This window comes from Schistocerca piceifrons, chromosome 1 (assembly GCF_021461385.2).
Source record: "Schistocerca piceifrons isolate TAMUIC-IGC-003096 chromosome 1, iqSchPice1.1, whole genome shotgun sequence".
Taxonomy (NCBI): domain Eukaryota; kingdom Metazoa; phylum Arthropoda; class Insecta; order Orthoptera; family Acrididae; genus Schistocerca; species Schistocerca piceifrons.
The window spans coordinates 479,436,502-479,460,995 of record NC_060138.1 but is presented as its reverse complement, the minus strand read 5'-3'; the positions used below and the strand labels follow the sequence as shown (position 1 = coordinate 479,460,995).

Here is a 24,494-nt window from a genome sequence, read left to right as displayed (position 1 = left end):
AGGTGGCCATGTGCAGCCCTGCGGCATGTTGTTGAGAGGACAAACGGAGTTGTACGTGGAGCAATTGTTTTATCATATCCTACCCAGATAAGGGATGTAAATAAGGAAGCAGTTCTTGAAAAGATTCAGAACTACACTGCAGCTCAAAGTACCCTAACACTTTGCTATGTGGTGACATTAACACAGATATTTTTTTTATTCGTGCTCTGAAATACTGTTGTAGCATTTCCAACCAGGTTTACATTACACACACTGCAAAAATCTAGTAAGAAGAAATACAAATTTCTTGCAAAAATAAAAGAAACAGTTTCTCGTGTAGCTTACACCTGAATAAAGGATGATAAATTATTTCATAACTATTTCAAAATGTGTAAAAAATTAACCAGGTTGTTTGTGAAGCAAAGAAGCTATACAAATGACAGTTTATATTCTCTCTAGGAATAAATATAAAGCCACGTGGGGAGTTAAGATTATTAAACATGGTATGCTGCCAGTCTACAATTTAGCATAGAATGGCATTCCATAAATGTAAGATGTAAACAACACAAATTAAGAAATACCGTCAAGTATAGAGGAAATACTAGAAAGGCGTCTTGTGATCGAAAAACATTGTTTTACGGATGGGAGATTGGTAAAATTCTGCTAAAGCTGTCAGTATATTTCAAACAAAATATTTAATTAAAAACTACTGACCAAATTTTCCAGTTTAGTCAGCTTCAAGTGAATATTTATGTATGCTCGTACGTATGCAGCATTAAGAGATCTTACAGTGTCATATAAAACGAACAGGACATCAGAAATTCCTCTAAAAGTACCGAAATTTCGTAAACCATACTAAAATGATTAGTTCGGCTTAAAAGTGCACATTTGTATGTCCAGATTCACAATGAAGTACCTGATACTCAGCTTTTCTATGTGATTTTCGGGTTATCAATTTTCTTTGAGTACCAGTACTGTATTATCTCATGTTTGGTTCTTTCTTAAGGTACAATGCCATTCGTGCCAGAAAATGAAAATGTGCACTTCAAATTGAACGAAGTTGAAACTAGCCAGTAGTGTGAAACGAAACACACTTCGTTTCAAATAAATTGATTGCCTCGGCGGAAAAGATTAATAGAAGCCATTTCCCCTAGCAAACCGACAAAAATAACTTCATTAAGACGATTAAGGGTTGAATGCTAATAACGTGGAAATAATATAAAATTGAAACTACTAACTTATTTTAGTTTTCCACGATTATGGGAATGTATATTAATTCATCTGATGGCACCCGGCCACAGAAATCTGCTTTGTTTTTATGTGACGTGGGAGCTGTAAACGAAGTGAGAACAGCAATATTACTCAGCATATACACGGATCACATGGAGAATGCCGCCCCCCCCCCCCCCCCTCCCAACATAAATCTGATTGCTAGCGGGAATCTGGTAGCTTGGGGGAGCCGGAAATTTCTTTTACAGATAGCAGCATCTGGCTACTTGCTGCTACTGCTGATACGGCAAACAGCCACGCTCCAAGTAGCCAGAAGCTGAAGAAGGCACTGCTCATAAGCAAATTCAGCTCTCCGCATTTGCACGAGCCCGCTGGCAACTTCTCAAATGAACTTATAAACACGGCGGGTCATTTCACAGATTCTGTTAATGCGCAACATGGCGCAATGCTGGAAGCGCCCGCCGCGCGGTTTGTCGGAAATGCGAGATAATCTGTGGACCGCTGATTTTAAGCGACCAATGACTGAACTGCTCCAGACGTCGCGTTTTGTAGCACGATGTCCTACGGTAACCACAACCTCGTGAGATGCAGTTTTTATCCGAGAAAACGGCGGTCAACAATCTGAGGCACAACCAAATCACGATCGCTTTATTCACAATGATTAAAGCTAACCTCTACGCTGAAAGCAAACTGTAATTTCTCGCTATCATTTGTTACCTGAAACTATCCTCATACTGGCCACATGAGTTACCGCGGTACCAACCGCTGATCAGTTTTCATAGGCACTTGGTTGCAGATTATAGGCGACACAGGCAGATTCCAAACGAAAAAAGAATGATAGGAAGAAAAGTAAGAGCAAATAAAGTCAATACGATGTTTAAATTGATGAAGCAGGGATTAGAAATAAAATTATATATATATTTGCACGCATGACTTTTACCACGCTAGGTAGATACGCTAACCATTTCCCTACGCCACAACACTAGCAGGAGCAGTTTATATTTTTGATTGTCATGTTCCAGTCACAACTTTGAAATTGCAGCCTTGAAAAATTCGACTTCGAGCAATATGTGAAACTTACCTATGCCGATCTCCGTGATCATGATAACTGTACGAGGGAGAGGGGGTGGGGAGGGTCGTAAAGTTTCTAGCCTAACAAATAAAGAATGACAGAAATCTCATAATACCAATTTATTTTTCAATTTAATACCCGTGTACACTAATACACTTCAGGGCACGCTCAGATAATGTCTGCAAACCATTCAAACAAAAGGTCTTCAATTTGAGTCCCACCAAACGTACACAGCATCAATCACTGCATCATGACTGTCTAATCGTCGTCCCTTTACGTTTCGGAAAAGAGATAAAGTCTGTGGAGCCAAATCTAGAGAATACGGCGGATGGCATAACAATTCGAACCCACAGTCATGCAGTTTCCTGTGTTGCGAGGGCATGCCCCGGTGCATTGTCCTGATGCAAAGTAACTCCGCGCGCCAATTTTCCGCGTCCTTTTTTTAACCTCTTCTCTCAAAATGAAGGATGTTTCAATTGTTGCGACTGTTTTTTTTGTCTCAGGATCAAAGTGGTGAACCCATGTTTCGTCCAATGTCGCATACCTTTCAAGAAAGCCGTCTTCATCCGCTTCAAGTCTTTCAGGACCCATCGAGATGCAACTTTCCGCATTCCCAAAATATCCACAACAATTTCACGAGGAAGCCCCTGGGAGATTCGAAATGTGGTTTCAATGTGCTGCAACGTTGTTCGACGATCCTGTAAAATCGTACCGTGAATTGCAGCCACTGTTTCATCAGTGGCAACAGTGACGCGCCTTCCGCTCCACACGTTCTTCCACGTTTGCAGTCGTACACCCAGTTTATCACTGTCGCATGAGACGGAACACTGTCCTTAAGAATATTCCACGTCAGCCGCAATTTCCCTGGGCATCATTGCCTTCAAATGAAGGGCACGGTTCTTGATTTTCTAAATATTCGCCATTTTGCTTACACTACGGTATACAACGCATCAAATGGTTCAAATTGCTCTAAGCACTATGGGACCTAACATCGGAGGTCATTAGTCCCCTAAGACTTAGTACTACTTAAACCTAACTAACCTTAGGACATCACACACATCCATGCCCGAGGCAGGATTCGAACCTGCGGGCGTAGCAGCACTGCGGTTCTGAAATGAAGCGCCTAGAACCGCTTGGTCACAGCGGCGGGCTACAACGCATCCTAGCGGCAAAACCAACGAAGCTGGAGCTGCGAAATTTGACTTGCATACCCACAAAGGGTCACCATAAAAGTAGGTGGTAGTGTTTATGCGAGACATTGTGGCAACTATCTCGGGCCAGAAACTTTTCGACCGACCCTTGTACATGTGACGCTGAAGCGCGTCTTGCATGGAAGCATCCATTAGTGTTTGATTAGTGCTGTGTATGAAATGTGTGTACTGTATTACAATCGTTGTGTGTGTGTGATTAAATACGAAATAAAGGTGCCTGGCCCATGGATCTGGATCCAAAAACACTAAGAAACAATGCCGGACAAGGATTACGATGTGAAATGACCAATTGTTGTGGCAGTTTGGCAACGATGAACGGTTCGGGTGTGACGTTGGGCGCTCCGATTCCAGGAAACCAGCTTCAACGCGTGAAGTGTCAACTATAGTGTAATTTTAATCGGACTATAGTCCCATACATTATGTCATATTCCACTTCCTCATATCAGACGGAAGAGTGCAATACTAGGTGATTATCGGAAGATTGTTGATAACCTTGACCTTCCAATACTGAATGATGTATTCTCTGAGGTGCGAAAAAATTTAAGATCAAGACGTCCCACTCCTATCACAGATATGATTCTTGCAAAGATGAATTCACTGCCATCAATGAATGCAAATGCTGTTGGGCAACAAAAATATCCTCCAGATTTCATGAAACTGCTCAGCGTCCAGGAGCAATACCCTGTATTTGACCAGCCTCAAGCCATTTTGGACTATCCTGAATCACGTCCGAACAAGCCGTGGAAGATGTGCAAATACTCTCCACATGTGGAGAAAATCTCCATGACCATCTTGCGAATGTGGTGCTCGACGACGGACTGTTGCTCATGTTGCATCAACACGACCTGCCACGTGCCTACAAGGGTCCTTTAGAAGATTTAGTGACAATGATGATGAGTGCATTGATAAACTAGAGGGTGCGCCACATAAAACGGGCGCGCCTCACGTACCGGTTAATCGTATCTAGTCGAATTGCTTGTGACGTGGCAACACTGCTACACTGCATTTTATAGGTAAGTTGAGTGCAGCTGTGTGTGTTCGTGCGTCATGTGGTGAGAAGATCGTACTGTTGAGTTGTTACAGAAATGGGACAGTTTGTATGAGAACAGCGAATTGATACTGTGGAGTGTACATAAAGACAGGCTCCATCAAGGAATGTAAATAAATGTTTCAAGCGAAGGCAAAAAGCAGAAACTCTGGACTTGCTGGGCGTCATTGAAGAGTAGGAAGGGCTTTAACATCATCTGGACCACGCGGAAAAAGGGCTCGTACCACGTTACGATGGACGGGGTAGAGCAGCATGGTATTCAGTATTGCCCAGCAGCAATGTTTTTTCCAAGGACGTGTAATTTCGAAAAGTCTGAGTTTATTCTGACCGTCCTTATTTTATTTTCCAGTTAAGTTATTTTCTTAGTTTCAAGGCATATTCTTTGATTCCCTGCTCCCCTGAAACTAAGCCCACTCATGTTCGCGCCAAAACTACTTCTGAGTATTACAGTATATTGGTAATTTTTTACTTCTGGACCGTCTAATTAAAACAGTTCTAATTTTCAAGAATTTTCAACATACCATAACATTACACGCAACTGAGGACGACAGGACTACAGAGGTTGAAGATGTTACTTCTGAGCAGTTTAAATGTTAATAAGTCTCATCCTTATCAGCCTGTAATAACGCAGGCTGGGAGATTACACAGTGATGTCAAGAATGAGCTCTGCTTTCATGTTCTATCAACGGACACTCGGTCCCAGCGCATGGTGGACGGCGCAGAGCAGTTGCGGCACCTCTCGCCAGATGTCGGGCAGAGCGCGGGAGGCAGGGGGGCGGGCAGTGGGAGGGGCCCGCTTGTATACAGCGTGGGAGGGGCGCTCTGCTTTCATGGCGTCAGCCCAGCCACTCACCCTTCCCCACGCCGTTTACACTCCTGCGTGACGTATAAAGGAAACACAGGCTACGCGGCAATCGTCTAACTTGAGACAGACAAAATAAAACTGACCCGGAAAACCCTTACAATTAGACGGGTGCGTGATGGACCATTGTTAATGAACGTCACAGAAGATCCTGGAAATGGCAACCGCTGAAGGTGTTGCACTGCTGAGTTCGATTTATCAAACTGTGACACGAGTAGCAGCTTGGGGGATGGCAGCAATAGCGTTTTTCAGTGTTCTACTGTACCTCTTACAGCATGTAACGATTATTTGAGTACACTTGACCTTTCAATTTTTCCCGCAGGCAAAAATGGCAGGGAGAGAGATTAGGGGATAGAAGTGACCAGGAGATTGCAGCGTCTCTGCTGACTGACTTCTCTTCACCAAACACCTCACGTACTTCTGACATGGCTGTGTGTGCTGTTCCTCTGTCTTGCTGAAAATATCGATACAGTCGTTCATATTTGTTCCACAAATGGATTAAGCAGTTTTTGACATACCAGTTAGCATTAATAGTTTGACGAAAGCAAGGTTTTACGATACGAACACCGAACACTGCGCACAAAACGCCAAAGTTCGGATTATGCAACGGTCCTTCAATATACTGAAGGGGATTTTATTATGCAAAACGGTGTATGTTCTCGCAGTTCACATACCGTGGCGGGCCGAACCAGACCTTACCTGCAAAAACGAAAAACTGAGGATCCGAAAGTCTGGACTTCTCTTCCGTCAGAACGCACCCGCAGAACGCAACAAGCGAAAGTTTGTCTGGAGTCATGCATAACAGTAAATCTGTAAGGATACAGATGAAAGTCATTTTTGATAATGTTTTGATACGACGGTATCTCACTTCCCACTTGCAGAGATAAACAGCATTGAGATTTCGTAGCACTTTGTTCCAGGCTTTCCTTCACTCGAGCAACGTTTTCTGATCATTTTCACCAAGGTTATTACGAGGTTTTCTGGATTGTTAAGCTGGAGCTGGATATTCCTTCCATGTACTTCCAATTGCGACGCCTATTGTCGCATTCCCACCAAATGGGATTTGGTTGATACGAACGTAGATTTCTACGAACTTCTGTATACTGCGTCTGAATGGGAATAACAAAAATAAAGATTTCGTGAGACCAAATTGCACTAGATAAACACTCTAGACAAGCATCTGAATGACATGGTAGCCCTTGGTTGCTCTCATTCACCCAAAAGCATGACTATATTCAATTAAGTAACGTAATCTTACGGAAAAGGTCGGCAAGATTCTTACTTGCCAACTTCTGATGAAGTCCATAATGTTTCAGAGAAGGTTTAATCAACCACAGTCTTCGGAGAATGCGAATCAGTCACCATTAGCTCAGATATTCACCCACGTCGTGGTGGTGGCAAGTAGCGTTATGCTGACAGAGGCACTTGCTGTCCTCGCACAATTTCAATGTTTTTGGCAATAGCGCGCTATTTCTTGCCGCCGACTTCTTCTTCTTCTTCTTCGCCGCTTTCCTTTAATGGAATCGCCATGCGTGTTACCGCCCGTTGGTCCTCCGAATTTTTTAAACTTTATACTTCCCGGTCACTATTTTGGGGTTATTTAGCAATCTTTAGACCCACAGTAAGGCGATATTCGATCGATTATTTCTGTAAGACGATGACTAATACAGTTAATAAGTAATGCACTTTTAGATTTTGAATTCATTATTTTATTACTAACCGATTAACATCGTTTCTTGCTGGTAGTAGGAACTCGACTATAATACAGAGAGGAATAAAAACTGCCGGCAAGAAGCAAATTTCCATCATACAAACATGCAGGTCTCATCGAAATACGTGCGTTGGAAGTGGAAAGATACCAATCTTAAAGGAATAGTAAGCAGTTATCTTAAAACAATGAAGTATACTGCGTTTACTTCTAATAGTTGCATCATGCCAACTCCTTGAACCACTGTATACTATATTCCAAACGTCTCCTCTCGCTCTCTCTCACTCACTCTTTCTTTCCGCTCGCACCCCCCCCCCCCCCTCCCCGCCATCAAGCCCCCATTCATCCGAAGAATAACTGATGTAGCAGTGGAGAATGTCGGGAAACTCTTGCACTCTGGTTGAATCAACCTATCAACTCAACACGAATCAGAGTATCTACACAATCTTTTTATCCCAGATACGTATAGATTCTTTTCGTTCTATACCATGTCTGTACCCACACTAAGCATCACATGGTCTTCGAGGAAACTGACAACATTCAAATGTGAATTCGGAGTGGGAAACCCGGAGCTTTATCCTTCCTTATCTGCAGAATGTAGATGGTTTCACTCCTGCCTGCTTTATTCAGTTGCGATGAAATGCTCATTATTTGTGTAGCCAAGTGTGTAGTACTCTTCATGCCATTTTGAATACAGTTGCGTGTCGCAATAACGGTATTGCAATTATTAGTTTGGTGCATACATTTGTAACGTTTTTCCGTACGTTTAATAAACACAACTAAGACACATACCAGAGACATTAGTCATTAATAACATTTCCTCCTTCGCTCTTCACAACAGGTTGCCAACGCTGGGGTAACCTATCGATACAGCGACTGTAGAAGTAAAATGGTTTTGAGGTGAAGGATTCGTCGTGCCATGTTCGGAGCGCATTTTCATCCGGAAAGGATGTTCTTTGACGTTTGTTCGACAGAGAGCGGGAAATGTGAAAATCTGAGGGGCAAGATCAGGTGTACAAGGTGGGTGCAGAATGACTTCCCAAACCCAATACCTGTATAGCGTTTTCTGTCAGTCTAGCAGAATGCGGGTGGGCGTTATCGTGTAGTAGCATCACTTCACGCAGTTGTCCTGGTCTCTGTCCCTAGATTGGGTCTGCAACACGTCTCAGCTGTTGACAATAAATGTAAGCAGTGATGGTTACACCTCGGGCAAGCAATTCTTAGTATACCACACCGTCGCTGTTCCACCAGATGCATAACATTATCTTCTGTGGATGCGTGCAGATCTTTGTACGGGAGTTGTTGCTTTGTTTGGGCTAAACCATTCCTTTTTTTCATTATATTAGTATAAAGACACGATTTCCTGTCACCAGTAGCAATACAGGATGGGAATGGTCGGAGTTGTTCACGAGCCAATTGATGACGAGCGCGCAGAGGTTGCAAATATGGCCACTTGCTGATTTTTGTGATTTTGGCTCAGACCACGCGGTACCCACGCACCCGATCTTTTAACCTCCCCCAGTGCATGCAAATGTCGCACGTTGGTGCAATGATCACAGTTTATCACGTTTGTCAGTTCTCCAGTACACTGACGTGGATCACTGTAGATTAATTAATGCGTTTAGACCAGTAGTCGGCACACATTTTTGCTCAAGAGTCAATAACTGATATGGTGTGGCGGCATTTCGGGCCGCATATGTACCGATCTTGTCTTTAACTCGCAACCTATATAAATATGTTATAAGCCTCCAACTGACTAGTTATAGTGAAGATGGCTATCACCCTCAGCAACCCCGAAGTTGCGATACTGCAGTTGTCAGACGAAGCGGTGGTGCGTTGTCTATTTGAGCACATGATCAACTGATAAAGTCTATTTGAGCACATGATCAACTGATAAATAACAGTGACTGCACTGACATTTAAATGCATTTTGCAATATGAGACACGATTTCAAACGTTTAACAAACGTTTTGAAAGTCATTTTTCTTCTACTGACTGCGTTCAGGTACAACAGCGTTATTTTAATTTCACATTCCTTTCTAAAAATACGTACAGCATTTGAACTGACGGTCTCTGTTAAGCGCGTGCACGAATTCACAGCTGCTGATCAGTATGGATCGCGCTCCCTTAAGTTATCGGGACAGGAGACAAACAATAAAATACTCTTCCTCTCACATCCTCTAACACCGCATTGACCGCTCTTTACCCCTCTGCCTCTGAGGTATGTGGGCAACTATCCTTAGCTCTCAGGCGAATCCATCGTGAATTAAAAATTACGCCCATTTTGTAAAATTACTGTGTCTGTATTTTCATTTGTCACTGAGTACGAACACCACACTTCTTAAGAACTCTTAATGTTAACTGACGTTTTTGGATTCCGTTATTAGCTGCTTGATGTATATTACTACGTTATGTGGCCCGCGGCGCACAATTTGACGACCACTGGTTTAGATGATCTTCATCAGACCCTGAAGGTCTTCCCGAACGTGGAGAGACACTAACGTCAACCCTCCTTAAAACGAGGTAACTATTTTCTTGCCGTGGTCTGTCCAATGGAATTTTCCCCACACCCGGCGCAAATATTTCTGGCCGCCTCCTCTGCTGTCATGCCTCTACCGAACTCAAACAGAAGAATATGTCGTAAATGTTAGAATTTCTCCTTTTGGCACTCCACTTTCTAGCCTCCACAGATTCAGTCACCGTCTCCAAATGAAAATCGATAAATAAACCCATGTTGTTGTTGTTGTTGTTGTTGTTGTTGTTGTTGGTGGTGGTGGTGTGGCCTGCAGTCCAAGATTGGTCTGATGCAGCTCTCCATGCTACTCTATCGTGAGCGAGCCTCATCATCTCCGAGTAAGTACAGCAACTTACATCCTTCTGAATCTGCTTATGTATTCATCTCTTGGTCTCCCCCTACGATTTTTACCACCCACGCTACGCTCCAATACTAAATCGGTGATCCCTTGATGCCTCTCAGAATGTGTCCTGTCCACCGATTCTTTCGTTTGGTCAAGTTGTGCCGCAAATTTCTTGTCTCCTCAGTTCTATTCAGTACCTCCTAATTAGTTACGTGATCGACCCATCTACTGTTCAACCTCCTTCTGCAGCACCACATTTCGAAAGCTTCTGTTCTCTTTTCATCTAAACTGTTTATCTTCCATGTTTCACTTCCGTACATGGCTACATTCCAGACAGATGTCGTCAGAAAAGACTTCCTAACATTTAAATCTATATTCGATGTTAAGAAATTTCTCTTCTTCAGAAACGTTTTTCTTGCCACTGCCAGTCTACATTTTACATCCTCTCTACTTTGGTCCACATCAGTTATTTTGCTGCCCAAATAGAAAAAAAAAAAAAAAAAAAAACATACAACCAGGTTGCCAACATACAAAACAAAAACACTGCGAACTCATGCATGAGCCTAATACAAAGGCCAATAATGGAGACAAGTAACGACGAATGTCAACTCTAGGTGACTCTGCCACACAGGGTTCGACGCGGGGAGCAAGCAACATGCGCAGTCGAGAGCCGGCGAGGTGGGAAGGGTGAGCCAAATGGTCTAATCGCGAGGCTCGCCACGTCCCGCAGAGAGTAGTCGGGACCGCAACAGAAATCTCCTTTTCACCCAAATTAAAAGTGGACTAGCTTTTTTCCCCCCTCCTGGAACGCTGTGGCGAGTGCGCGGAAGATGGGCCGCGGGCGGCACGTTCGAGAGTGGCGGCACGGCGTGGCGAGGCGAGGCGCGGTGCGGCGGCCCTTAGCCATTCTCATGCAAATGACAGGGGGCGGCAGAGCGGCCAGGAGACGGCCAATTTCGATTCCGGCCGGCGCGAGCCGTTCCCGGCCGAGGGCTCTAATTTTCCCGTGCAGCGGGTCGCGAGTAATACGCCCACCATTTCGCTCGGTACCAGACGACGCGGTCTACAAGATACGGACCTTCTCCGCTGGAATAAAAGGCGGAAAAAAATTGTACAAGAATAAAAAAAAAAGATGAATACGTGGAGCTGGCGACGGGGCGGTTGACTGGGGGCCGAAAGCAGGGTGGGAGCAGGAGGACGGGAGAAGTGGGATGAGGACGAGAGAGTCGGCAGGCTACGTCAGGAAAGCGCGCAGGGAAAGGGGAAGGGATTGGGATGGGTGGTCGGGGCCACTACAAATTTTTGTCCGGGGAAAATTTCTCCTTGGTCGGTGCGCGCGGCGTGTGTGCGCCCGCGCATTTGCATGCGTAATGGGCCGGGCTGCCGAGGACTGCGCGTAAGGTAATGACGGCACACGTGACCGCCGGAGGCGACGCCGGGCCAGCCGGAGCAGCGGTGCGGTAGTGTGTGGAGGGAGGGAGGGGTGGCAGCCTGCGACAGGCGCGCAACGTGACGCCGGCGCCGGGGAATACCCGGGGACACACGCGCGGAATCACTGGGCCCGACGTTGCTTCTGTCTCGAGGTCTGTCCGCTGGCTGGAAAAGTTTATGCAACCCGTTACGCACCCTTGCAAGATGGGTTGCATACTACCCAGGAACATATGGCTAAGGCCGTCTTCGCACGGGACGTTAAAGCCATCTTGGACGTGGAACTGGTCGAGTTTTGTAACAAGTTACATTTGGTAGAGCATTCCCAAATGTGAACGGAACAACAGGACGTAGCCAATGACATTCAGAGCTTCTGGCATGCTATTTATATTCACTAGTTACCATTTGAGGCATGTATTTGGTGATTTTTATATTATTACATGCTACGAATATACGCTGGTTCCAAACACCGACACACTGTGGATATCACGAAACCGCGTCGTTTTTAAGATGTGTTGCAATCAAATGACGGATGTTATACGTATTATTACTTGCGCTTTATGAAAGTACACCGTTTCAAAGCATCAGGGCATTAAAGACTTCTTAAAAATGTGTCGTTTTTGGTGCAGTCTGTTATAATTAAATGTCAGGCAATGAAAAATATGCGGTCAACGCCTTTAGGACTTCGTGAGATGAAAGGCTTACATGGAGCGGTTATGGAATGATCCTCTTTGAGTTCCATAAAACGTAGTCCTATAACATTTCGAGGTCGGTGTCTGGGTACCAATTTTCTAAACCAAGATAATGCAATGGGACTAAAAAATAAAACAAATAAAAAATCTTTGAAAATTAGATTTCCATGCGCTGTTAAGTAATGAATATTCCGAACTTAATAACATCATCGCTGGTAACTGAGTTCGTAGCATATAAGTCTTGCAATTTTAAGGTCGCTGATACGAGTGTCGATAGCAGTAAAGCTTCTTTTTACTTTTATTTAAATTCTGGATTTATCAACAAATGAAAATGTTAATTAACAAATACTGAATCAATTGTGAATATAAATAACAACTCTTCCATTTAATCGCCAATGTATGAAAATGTGAATATTTACATGAAATTAAAATTTGGTACAAAAATGTGAAATATCAAATCGAAAATAAAATACTTCTTTAATTCCAGAGCTTAAACAGTTTTATTAATATAAATTACTCTATCATTAATTAAGAGTAAGGCATTTCGCATACCTGAATGTGATTTTCACTCTGCAGCGGAGTGTGCGCTGCTATGAAACTTCCTGGCAGATTAAAACTGTGTGCCGGACCGAGACTCGAACTCGGGACCTTTGCCTTTCGCGGGCAAGTGCTCTACCAACTGAGCTACCCAAGCATGACTCACGCCCCGTCCTCACAGCTTTACCTCTGCCAGTACCTCGTCTCCTACCTTCCAAACTTTACAGAAGCTCTCCTGCGAACCTTGCAGAACTAGCACTCCTGAAAGAAAGGATATTGCGGAGACATGGCTTAGCCACATCCTAGGGGATGTTTCCAGAATGAGATTTATGAGGACGGGGCTTGAGTCGTGCTTGGGTAGCTCAGTTGGTAGAGCACTTGCCCGCGAAATGCAAAGGTCCCGAGTTCGAGTCTCGGTCCGGCACACAGTTTTAATCTGCCAGGAAGTTTCATTTCGCATACCTATATCACAATTTCATGAACCAGTGATTAAAAAACGATAGTTGTTAATTTTATAAAAAAATGACTGATTGTTCATCAACATTTCCATTTGCCGATAAACATAGAATTTAAATAAAAGTAAAAAAAAAGTTCCACCTATCGAGGTTTGAACCAGAGATCACACGGTTTCAAGCTAAGATACGAACTCAGATACTGGTGATTAAGTTATAAGATCGATATGTTCTACACTTAAAAGCGCACCGAAAACAATGTAATTTCGAAATGAAATTTTTTCGAGTTTTTTGTTTTGTTTTTGAGAATTACGTCAACTGCTTTAGGAAACTGATGTCTTAATATTATATATCACGGATTTTAATAAAATAGGATATATATTTTGTAGTACAAGATGTTCTGTATGTCTAAGAGAGCTCTCCACTAAGAAGAGAGATTGCTCGATCTTGAGGACGCTCCAGCCAACAGGGACCATCAATTACAAAATTTCTCCATGCATCAATGGCTGGTGTCCAAGTTCAGAAGAGACAGCGTGCGTTTTAATAGACGCAGTGAACGAGGATGAGTGTTTGAAGCCATTACCACAACAAACATTGCTGTGTCGTTTTCCCGCCTACCTGAAAAAGTAAAACGCGCTAGGGACTTAAAAACGAATGCCAAAGCAAATTTGCAATTATGTAGATCATTTGGATGTTCCAGTCTATCGACATGTCCACAAACTATTTCACGATTTTCTCCACTCATCTTCGACGATCGCTAACAGAGTTAATGTACCTACTATGCGTACGTGCATTTCCATAAGAGTAATCCCTAAGCGTGCACCAACCACATTGGGAAACACATTAGGCCTGGTTCACGTACGGAAGCTAGTACCGCCTGTAGGAACGGCATAAACTATAGTTACCTTTACGTTAACTTGTAGACTGTAGGGCGCGGAAATTAACCAAGAGCAACGTACCATTTTTTCATCCCGTAAAATTATACGACAGATGGTATTTCCGTACCGTTCACAGTATCGTTTCTGTTGCGACAAAATATGGCAGGTATGCTTTGCCTCCCTTCCTCCACTGCGAGAATAAGTGTCGATCGAACAGAATGTTACGCCGGTCTAAACATAGCGTCAGCTCTATCCAACATATGGTTCGGGAGTCACGGCAAGTCGACAGGGGACAGTTCGTACGTGCAACTTTCCGTGACATCAGACAATGCAACAGAAGGCTAACACACGTCTCCTCCTACGAAGCACAGTAAACATCTATTGACCGACAAGAAACACTCGTATTGTGGCGTTCTGGTATACATACAGAATGCTAGCAGATAATGACATGTAAACGAACTATCAGGAACGATTACTCGCCAGACTCGTAAACGGTGGAACGCTAACGTTCTTAAACTAGTAACACTTATTGCTAGGGTAGTAATATCAAGCTGCATGAAACATTCGGGTATATGAAATAGGTACTGAAAACCTGATCCCAAAGATTTAGACTTATTTATCTTCACGAACTTGAAACTTGCTTTTGAGCAAATTTAACTGCTCAGGCGGTGTAATGGTAATGCAAAACTGTGTTCTATGTGTATACTGAGTAAATGAATACGATATTAGAAGGCAGTGGACGGTCATTGTTATATAAGTTTCCATTCATTTTGATGTTTCGGAATTGCTGCGCCTATCATGGAATGAAAATATTTTCTCATAATCTCATAGAAAAGAATTTTAACGACGGTACAATTCAGTAGGAACGTGGCGACGGAATCGCCACAAAATATTGTATTCATTTCAGGGGAGCCAGGCCGCAATCTTCGCCCAGCGATCCTCACTGGCGTCTTTCGTCATTTTCAACTAACCCAAGGTGAATGCGGAAATATGTTTCAAAAGCGACACTAACGATTCCTTCCACCTTCGTAACTATATGACTGTGCTGGTGATCCGCCCCCTGATGACGTTAAAGTAGACTCATAGTGACTGGTATGCAAACGACTTAGCAAATTTACATGCGCTACCATCAACACAAGTTTGCTTGTGTTGTCCCATTCTCGAACACAATATGAACCACATTGTACGAACATTGTTTGCACAAAACACGTATGACTAAAAAGTTTACGGCTACTGTTTTCTCCTGTGTTTTTCATTTCTTTATCAACCTCTATGGAAGCAACTATAACAAAGGCCATTGACTGACTTACAAAATTAAACAGAGTTATTTGGGAACTCACGATAAAATTTTGCGAACCGAAAGTCACATATGGTGAATTTTTTTGATTACTAAGAAACATAGCCTTTCTACCAATCGTTTATGATTTATACTCATGATATATTCGCATGGTTCTGGAAGTGACTAAATAATTATTATTTTTTTAAAGGCCTTTGTGAAACAATTTACAACGCGCCTCTCGTGTATTACAAGCACCATGACATGCTTGATACCGTTGAAGACACGGCGGTTAACTTTTGATTAGAATGCAAGGATTCTGTATCATGTCGCGAAACGCGTAATGGTTCAAATGGCTCTGAGCACTATGCGACTTAACTTCTGAGGTCATCAGTCGCCTAGAACTTAGAACTAATTAAACCTAACTAACCTAAGGAAATCACACACATCCATGCCCGACGCAGGATTCGAACCTGCGACCGTAGCAGTCCCGCGGTTCCGGACTGCGCGCCTAGAACCACTAGACCACCGCGGCCGGCGCTCAAGTTCCTCAAACAACGGCGTGGCGAGTTCTGAAACGATGTCTGCATATGAATCCTTACAAGTTGCAGTGACTGCAGCAATTACGTCCCGGCGTCCATAACAGAAGGTACGAATTTTGCATTTCAGTTGTCCAGGATATGGCAGAGGACACTTCTTCTGAGTGACTCACATTCTCGGACGAATCGACGTTTCATCTATCGTTATACTAAATCATCGTAATGAACGAATTTGGGGGTCACAAAGTCCTGGCGTCGTCGAAGACAAAGGGACACACCGATTATACGTGATAGCGCCTCGCCTCAGCTTCATCTTGAGTTGTCGCGTTATCTTGAAAATCCAACCTCAGAGGCCTACGTTGGATTGGAAGAGGTGGACAACAAGATCTTGTTCACTGCTTTTGGCCTCCCACGTCACTAGACCTCACACCTTGCGATTTTTTTCTGTGGGGGCAAATAAAAGATAAGAATCTTTGTCCCAGCTATGGCACCTAATATTCGCGAACTGAAAAATCGAGCTGTTGACGCTGTGGATTCAAAAACAGGGAACTGTTGATTCGAGTGTGTTATGGAATGGACTATCGTTTCGATGCTCCTCTAGCAACGCCTGATTCAAAAAATGTTCAAATGTATGTGAAATCTTATGGGAGTTAACTGCTAAGGTCATCAGTCCCTAAGCTTACACACTACTTAACCTAAATTATCCTAAGGACAAACACACACACTCATGCCCGAGGGAGGACTCGAACCTCCGCCGGGACCAGCCGCACGGTCAATGACTGCAGCGCTTTAGACCGCTCGGCTCAGCGCGTGGTGCTCATGTCAAGTGTATGTATAGAGGTTTTGCCAGCATGAAACTCTGAACCTTTCTCTATCCAGGATTCTTCGACAAAGGGTAATAAAGTCGCAAAAGCGAGATAACTCGTTAACTAGCATAAAAAATAGTTTATTCAAAAGTTCAGTGACTGAACACATTTCTTTCTAAAAGTTTATTTTTAAACCATGGTTCAACAATGTTTGTAACTAGTTGACATCGAAAAGTGTCTGCTTCTGAAACCTTAAAATTCATGGGGAAATATTCCGATGTTAGTGACTGTTGCGTCACTAAAACTTCAACATCAAAAAGATTAGCAAATAACGAAATTTCATTTATGGTGCGTCATTCCATGCTGCTCCAACCCTGTGCCACGGTCCATTAATCGTTGTATTTGGCAAGTGACGGCGCTCTAGTTTTTTCGAAACCCAATATCAGAGGTTTTCCATGTGAGAGAGACCTGGAGAACGTGCTGGCAATTACTGAACGTGAAACACGCTGGACACCGTTACTCATACCTAGTTTGTGCGGCTGCGCTGAAACGCTAACCATTTGCATATCGAGGCATGTAGTACACTTTATGCGAAATTGACTTTTGTTGCACGCCGTCTATATGATGCTGCAATTTTAATTTCCAGCAGTGTAAATCAGAAATGCCGTATCGAAAACACTCGCGAGTTTCTTTCTGTTACGGGTATTGTAGTAACCACTGAAAAACGAGGGGTGTTCAATAAGTAATGCGACAATTTTTTCTGAAAACAATTTGTTTTATTCAGGTTTCCGGACACCATATTATTCCTCACTCTTCTGGCTACATAACCCGGTTGTTCAACATGATCTTCGTTCAATGCGACCGCCTTACGGCACCTTACTGGTAGTGCCCGCATTGTGCCACTCTACGGGTCGACGTTGGAGACAACGTCTTGCTGCATCAATAACTTCCCCATCATCGACGTAGTGCTTCCCATGGAGTGCATCCCTTATTGGTACAAACAGACAGAAGTCTTTTGTTAGACGGCAAGCACACATTTGAGTACCCAAACTACTGGAAGAGTGTGTCTGCAAGACCAACAGTGCCATCCACTTGAGCAGCGACGTGTTTGTGATCCGTTGAACACCTCGAATGAGAGTGTCTGCACGTTCCAATACTGCAAGAGTCACAGCCGTGTGGGGCTGGCCGGTACGCGGGAGATCGGACAGGTTTGCGCGACCTTGTTGCGATGATGACAGAAGCTTCGCTCAACGACTTACCGTGCTTTCGTTCAGTGCCAGGTCTCCGTTGACATTTTGCAAGAGCCTATGAATATCTGCGATACTCTGGTTTTCTGCCAAAAAAGAGTCAGTTGTTTGGAACGGATCTCCTTTACAGACGCCATTTTGATGGCTATGTATATCGTTGCCCCTACCGGAACTACAGGAACTGAAGCTGGAACATTCCACGATCTCCCACAAAAAATTCTGCATTTTTTCAATCGAAATTGGCAGTGAAAAAAAGGTGTCAGATTACTTACAGAACGCCCCTCGTAATTTATCTTTCTCCACATTTGACAAAACTTACCCATCCTGTAAAAGAAAAGGAAGCAACATTTCTGTTGAGGTTTCGGCCGACACTCACCTGTATGGTCCACGCCTTCACCTCGTCTGGACCAGCAGTGAAGAAGTACTGCAGCTGAAGTGCTTTGTAACCCTGCACTATGATCTTGTCCAGCGCACTGTAACAAAAACACAGTCATGATTGCCGTGTCACATTGAACGCCCACAGTCATTCACTTCAGATGTGGAGTGGCACAATTTCATGTACCGAACGGTTCTCATTTCTGAAACTACCTGCCGGATTGAAACTGTGTGCCGAAGCAGTAGTCGGTAAGAACATTGTGCGCGAAAGGAAAGATTCCGGTTTCGAAACCCGGTCCACCACGCAGTTTTAATCTGCCAGAAACTTTCATAATAGCGCACACTCCGCTGCAGACAGAAAGATTCGTTCTGTTTTTCTCATTATCTTTTTAAGCATGCTTCAAGTTCCCGTATAACCTACGATTTTTAGGCCAAGTGGTCAAAATAAGATTCCTCCATCATATTTCTTAAGAAATATAAGCAATGTCGAAAATTTGGAATAAAATATTCTTCTTTTTCAATATTCAGTTCTTCGTTAAAGGATGCTCATGTTAACGACGAATGTATTGGAAAGTAAAGCCCCTAACGTAACAGAAATTATTTTTCGATACCTACCATTTCAGGACATAACAATAATCCCTCAGCATTTCATTTCACTTAACACTGCTTTCCAAATAAGTTTGATAATTATTTTCCGAATATAGCAGGAAGGCACCAGGTGAGGTGAAGAGTACGCTATGCGAAATTTCTTTATTTGAGGGCAAGTGAAAACAAAACTTAATATTTGCAACTATAACTATGGCCATCATGTCACTGTGCCCTAAGTTAACACTGTTGTTTTTTTAGATGTAACAGAGAGAACGAAGTGTACGTGGTCGCAAAGTATGGATGCACAAACACTTTTACACTGTCTACACTATGTGGTCAAAAGTATCTGGACACCCAGCTGAAAATGACTTACAAGTTCGTGGTGCCCTCAATCAGTAATGCTGGAATTCAATATGGTGCTGGTCCACCCTTCGCCTTGATGACAACTCTCAATCTTGCAGGCATACGTTCAATCAGGTGCTGAAGGTTTCTTGCGGAATGGAAACCCATTCTTCACGGAGTGATGCACTGAGGAGAGGTATCGATGTCGGTCAGTGGGGCCTGGCACGAAGTCGATGTTCTAAAATATCCCAAAGGTGTTCTATACGATTCAGGTCAGGACCCTGAGCAGGCCAGTCCATTACAGGGATGCTATTGTCGTGTAACCACTCCGCCACAGGCCGTGAATTATGAACTGAACAGGTGCTCGATCGTGTTGAAAGATGCAATCGCCATCCCCGAACTGCTCTTCAACAGTGGGAAGCAAGAAGGTGCTCAAAACATCAATGTAGGCCTGTGCTGTGATAGAGCCATGCAAAACAACAAGGGGTTCAAGCCCCCTCCATGAAAAACACGACCACACCATAACACCACCGCCTCCGAATTTTACTGTTGGCACTGCACACGCTGGCAGATGATGTGAATCGGGTATTCCCCATACCCACCCCCTGCCATAGGATCGCCACATTGTGTACCGCGATTCGTCACTCCACACAACGTTTTCCACTGTTCAATCGTCCAATGTTTACGCTCCTTACACCATGCGAGGCGTCGTTTGGCATTTGCCGGCGTGATGTGTGGCTTATGAGCAGCCGCCCGCCCATGAAATCCAAGTTTTCTAACCTCTCGCCTAACTGTCATAGTACTTGCAGTGGGTCCTGATGCAGTTTGGAATTCCTGTGAGATGGTCTGGATACATGTCTGCCTACTACATATTACGACCCTCTTCAACTGTCGGCGGCCTCTGTCAGTGAACAGACGAGGTCGGCCTGTACGCTTTTGTGCTGTACGTGTCCCTTCACGTTTCCACTTCACTATCACAACGGAAACAGTGGACCTAGGGATGTTTAGGAGTGTGGAAAACTCGCTTACAGATGTATGACACAAAAGTTACCGACGTGATTGTGGCCGCAAAAAGGGAATTAACAGACTTTGAAAGTGGAGTGGTAGTTGGTGCAGGACGCATAGGACATTTCATTTCGGATATCGTCAGGGAATTCAATATTCCGAGATACACAGTATGAAAGGAGTGCAGAGAACACTAAATTTCAGGCATTACTTCTCACCATGGACAACTTAATGGCCGATGGCCTCCACGTAACGACCGAGAGCAGCGGCGTTTGGGCAGAACTGATAGTACTCTAACACAAGCAAAAGTGCGTAAAATAACCGCAGAAATCAAAGTGGGGCGTACGTCGAACGTTATCCGTCAGGGTGGTGTGGCGGAATTTGTCGCTAAGGAACTATGGCAGCAGACGCCCGATGCGAGTGCCTTTACTAACAGCACGTCATCGCCTACAGCGCATCTCCTAGGTTCGGGACCATAGACGACTGGAGAACGGTGGCCCGGTTAGATGAGTCCCGAGCTGATGGTAGGATTCGACTGTGGTGCACACCCATCGAAGCTGTGGACCCAAGTTGTCAACAAGGCACTGTGCAAGTTGGTGGTGACTGCATAATTGTGTGGAATTTGTTTACGTGGAATGGACTGGGTCCTCTGGTTCAAATCAATCGATCATTGACTGGAAATGGTTATGTTCGGCTACTTGGAGACCATTTGCAGCCATTCATGGATTTCATGTCGCCAAACAACGATGGAATTTTTATTGGTGTCAGTGTGCCATGTCACTGGGGGCCACAACTGTTCGAGACTGGTCTTAAGAATATCCTGGAAAATGCGAGTAAATGATCTGGCCATTCAAGATCGCCCGATATGAAACCCATCGAACATTTATGGAACATAATCGAGAACTCAGTTCGGTCACAAAGTCCTGCGGCGGCAACACTTTCGCAATTGTGGACGACTATACAGGCAGCACGGATCTGTATTTCTGCAGAAGTCTTCCAACGATTTGTAAGTCTATACCACTCCTAGTTGCTGCATTACGCCGAGCAAAAGGAGGTCCGATACGATATCGGGAGGTATCTCATAACTTTTGTCACCTCTGTGCATGCTAAAGGTGAGTTTTGGAGTAGTGAAGTCACTCTCAGCCAAGTGGAAATCTTTCAGTTCGACGTCACATAGGCAGAAGAAAGGAAGATTTGCGATGACCGTCCCTCTGACGATCAAGTAATTAGTGATGTGATCTTTCCAAAGGAACGATCCCGGTATCCACCTTAGTCTATTTACGGAAACGGAAACCACGGCATTCCTAGATCTGGATGGGTGGACGCAGGATTACAGGCACTCTTCCGCATGCGAGTACGCTATCTTAACCACTGCGCCGGTTTGCTCGGTCAATTTCACCGGTCATTAGTTCAAGCAGCTTCTCAGCTGGGGGGTCAGGAGGACCCGTGAAACACGTTCGAGTCCTTCCTATCAAAGAAAAATCTGAGGTGGTCATCGGGAGTCGAAACCCGTACCTCTGCATCGGTATCGAGCGACGCTAAGAACTAGGGCAGCGCTCTTGGGCGTCAAACCAACTGACACTCGTGCAGAATGAACATAAGCATAATGGTGGGTTCTTGTTTAAAGCGCGAACATACAAGTCGGTTACGTAATTCCCGAGTGTGTCCACCCATCTATACTGTGGTTTTCCAGCAAATGCGTGTTATGTTAGAACCGTTTGGGGGACAGATGATTGGGCGCTATTTCGGAACGCCGGGAGACCTATAGGAACGAGACTCATTTACGTTTAGCAGACAGTTATGAAAATTACCTACGTCCCACAATACAATCAACGCAACGTCTATTACAAACGTGAACTTTCAGAACACTACACTGTAAGACATACTGTCTGGGCTACACTTATGACAATCGACAACATATAGAGATTATGAGTCAAAAAGAAACAACGTGGCGAAAAAAGTTCGGTCCTGACGAAGGCAAAGGCTGTTTGTTCATGAGTGATAGAGCAGAGTGCCAAAACTGGCTTTTATAAAGTAACTAGATGACAAACCTGGCACTGTCCGGGTATTCATTTTGACAATTTTCCATTAGGAAAAAAAATGAACTGTGTTTGTAGTGAAGTACTGAAAAAATTTGTTATCTATGTATTCGTGGCAACATCTATGAAATTATGCAACATTCTTACTAATAAATATCCACAATGTGTAACTACAGTATCCTAACTAACCATGATCCCTGATAGTTTCTGTACGAAGGGCGCAGCTGCTTCGCGTGTCTACAACACATTTTTGTAAATGTCTCTTTGGCCAAACCTCTTCATAGCTCTATAGACGGTTATCGTTTTCGACTACAGCCGTTCGCGCTTCGCAGTACAATCGTCAAAAGCGCTTCCAGATGACAAGAATTACCGTAAGTTGTCACAACTGTAGGAGCGTTTAGTAGTACAGAATAGATGTAGTAAAACATCTTGGATGATGTGGCGTTTTTTCACGTATCTCACTGTTTATGTCATCACATGCTTTGAACTATATGGCATACAATGATATATTTCTGTGGGTACATTCAGCGGCGAAAGTGGATACTGTCTGCAGAACGTGTCGCAAATTGAGTTAGTAGAAAATAAGTAACAAATTTAAACGTAGTGCACAGTGCGGTAGTTTTTCATGCATTTCTGTGTTTATGACGTGTTATCTCTTGAACTACGTGTGGTACCACGATAATCTTTTGTAGGTGCGTTTGGCGGTCTATGTGGGTACTTCCTGCGAAATTTATTGCGAATACAGTCAGTAGCACAGAACTAATACACCGAAACGCCACGCATTATGCGGCAGTTTTACGTATCTCATTGTTCATGGAATAATATCTCCTGAACTATGATACGTAGGTGGTTCTTACACCACAGCGATTTTTGTGAAACAGTATGAGACATGTATAACACGAGTTTGGTTGAAGTCGGTCCAGTGATCTAGGAGTTGGTGTGGAAAACACACACACACACACACACACACACACACACACACACGCACGCACGCACTTTGGGACCAGTACAGTAGTAATGAAGATAAAAACCTTACGCTGTGGCACCAGAACAATGGTAATGAAGATATTTAATGTCGTTAGTACCTTTAATTGCTTCCGTGAAAAACACATAACATAAGGACAAACTCGCTGCAGATTCCTATATTGGTATCCGAGGTGGTGCACGGTAAGGTTCTTAGCACGACAGTGATTAATGAAAAATTGAGTACAGCGTTTATTAATGCCCTTCGGGAAATAATTTATTAGAGTATTAGATTCCGAAAAGTTTCTGACGCTGACAAGAGCGATACGAGTACATACTCAGAAGTTTTAAACACAACAGTGGAAACTAGAAAACAGAAAGGAGATATGCGACATTCTGATGGCGTTGCTATCTTGTTGGTCGAGAGCAGGGCTCGAAATATCTCAGGTTTGAATTCTCTCTTCATTTCCCCTTACTTACTGGTGGAACTCAGTAAACTCTGCATAATTTTTTCGTGTATTTTATATTAACACGGGTGGTCACGTGTAGTTATATCATCATACATTACTACAAAACAGATCAAATTAGGCGTCCTAAAGAACAGCGATGCCCCATTACTCTGTTAAAATGAACAAGGCTGCAACTCAAACCGCTAGACAGAACGTTACATTACAAGAAAAGTATAACATTCGTATCGTTCCCCAAACGGCAGTAAACACATTTGGTAGGAAAAATAGGAATAGCACCTATGGATGTTCTGCTGCTTGAAATAAGATCGAAGCTGAGAAGCATACGCCTGGACGGTTCCAGCAGTACCTTCGACTACAGTATTTTATCCATTCTTTTAAGACTCTTGGCGAATGTAAGCCTTGTATCGGTTTTTGGCCTTAGAGAGTGTGTCGGATCTGGCAGTCTAGTGGTAAAGCGCAGTAATGGAAACGGAGGTTGCAGGGCTGGATCTCGGTCGGGCCACGGAAATTTTGAGTCTACGTTTAATCTAATCTTCACCTCTCAACAATGTTAGGAGCCTATAGGAAGAGCACGTCAGTTTTTGTTGGATGGAGCCGAAGTGGTGTCCAGTTGAAAGAGTTACACCTGGCCACTGAGCGACACGAAATAACCATACCAGAGAGACGTAAATTTGTTTGGAAGAGAAGTGCGGCAGATCCGCATGGCCAGAAGTATGGCCGAAGATGCAGATTATCATCTTATTAAGAGACCAACAAACATGAACTTGCCGTTCATTTTTCGATATAGTCATTATTACCACTGGAACAAGTATTTTTATTTCATCATGCATAATTAAAACGACCCCAGCAAAGAGGTTCTCGACACTTCGCTATCTTAACTTAAGAAGAC

General features: G+C 43.7%; 1 protein-coding gene across 1 annotated transcript in view; it reads right to left on the bottom strand.

The window, feature by feature from the left end:
- The window catches only part of LOC124804834 (obg-like ATPase 1), a 301,314-nt gene that overhangs the window by 29,890 nt on the left and 246,930 nt on the right, over positions 1 to 24,494 (bottom strand). Inside the window, exon 9 of the mRNA XM_047265184.1 lies at positions 18,200 to 18,296. Within this exon, the coding sequence (XP_047121140.1) occupies positions 18,200 to 18,296 (97 nt within the window). The remainder of the gene's footprint in view (positions 1 to 18,199; positions 18,297 to 24,494) is intronic.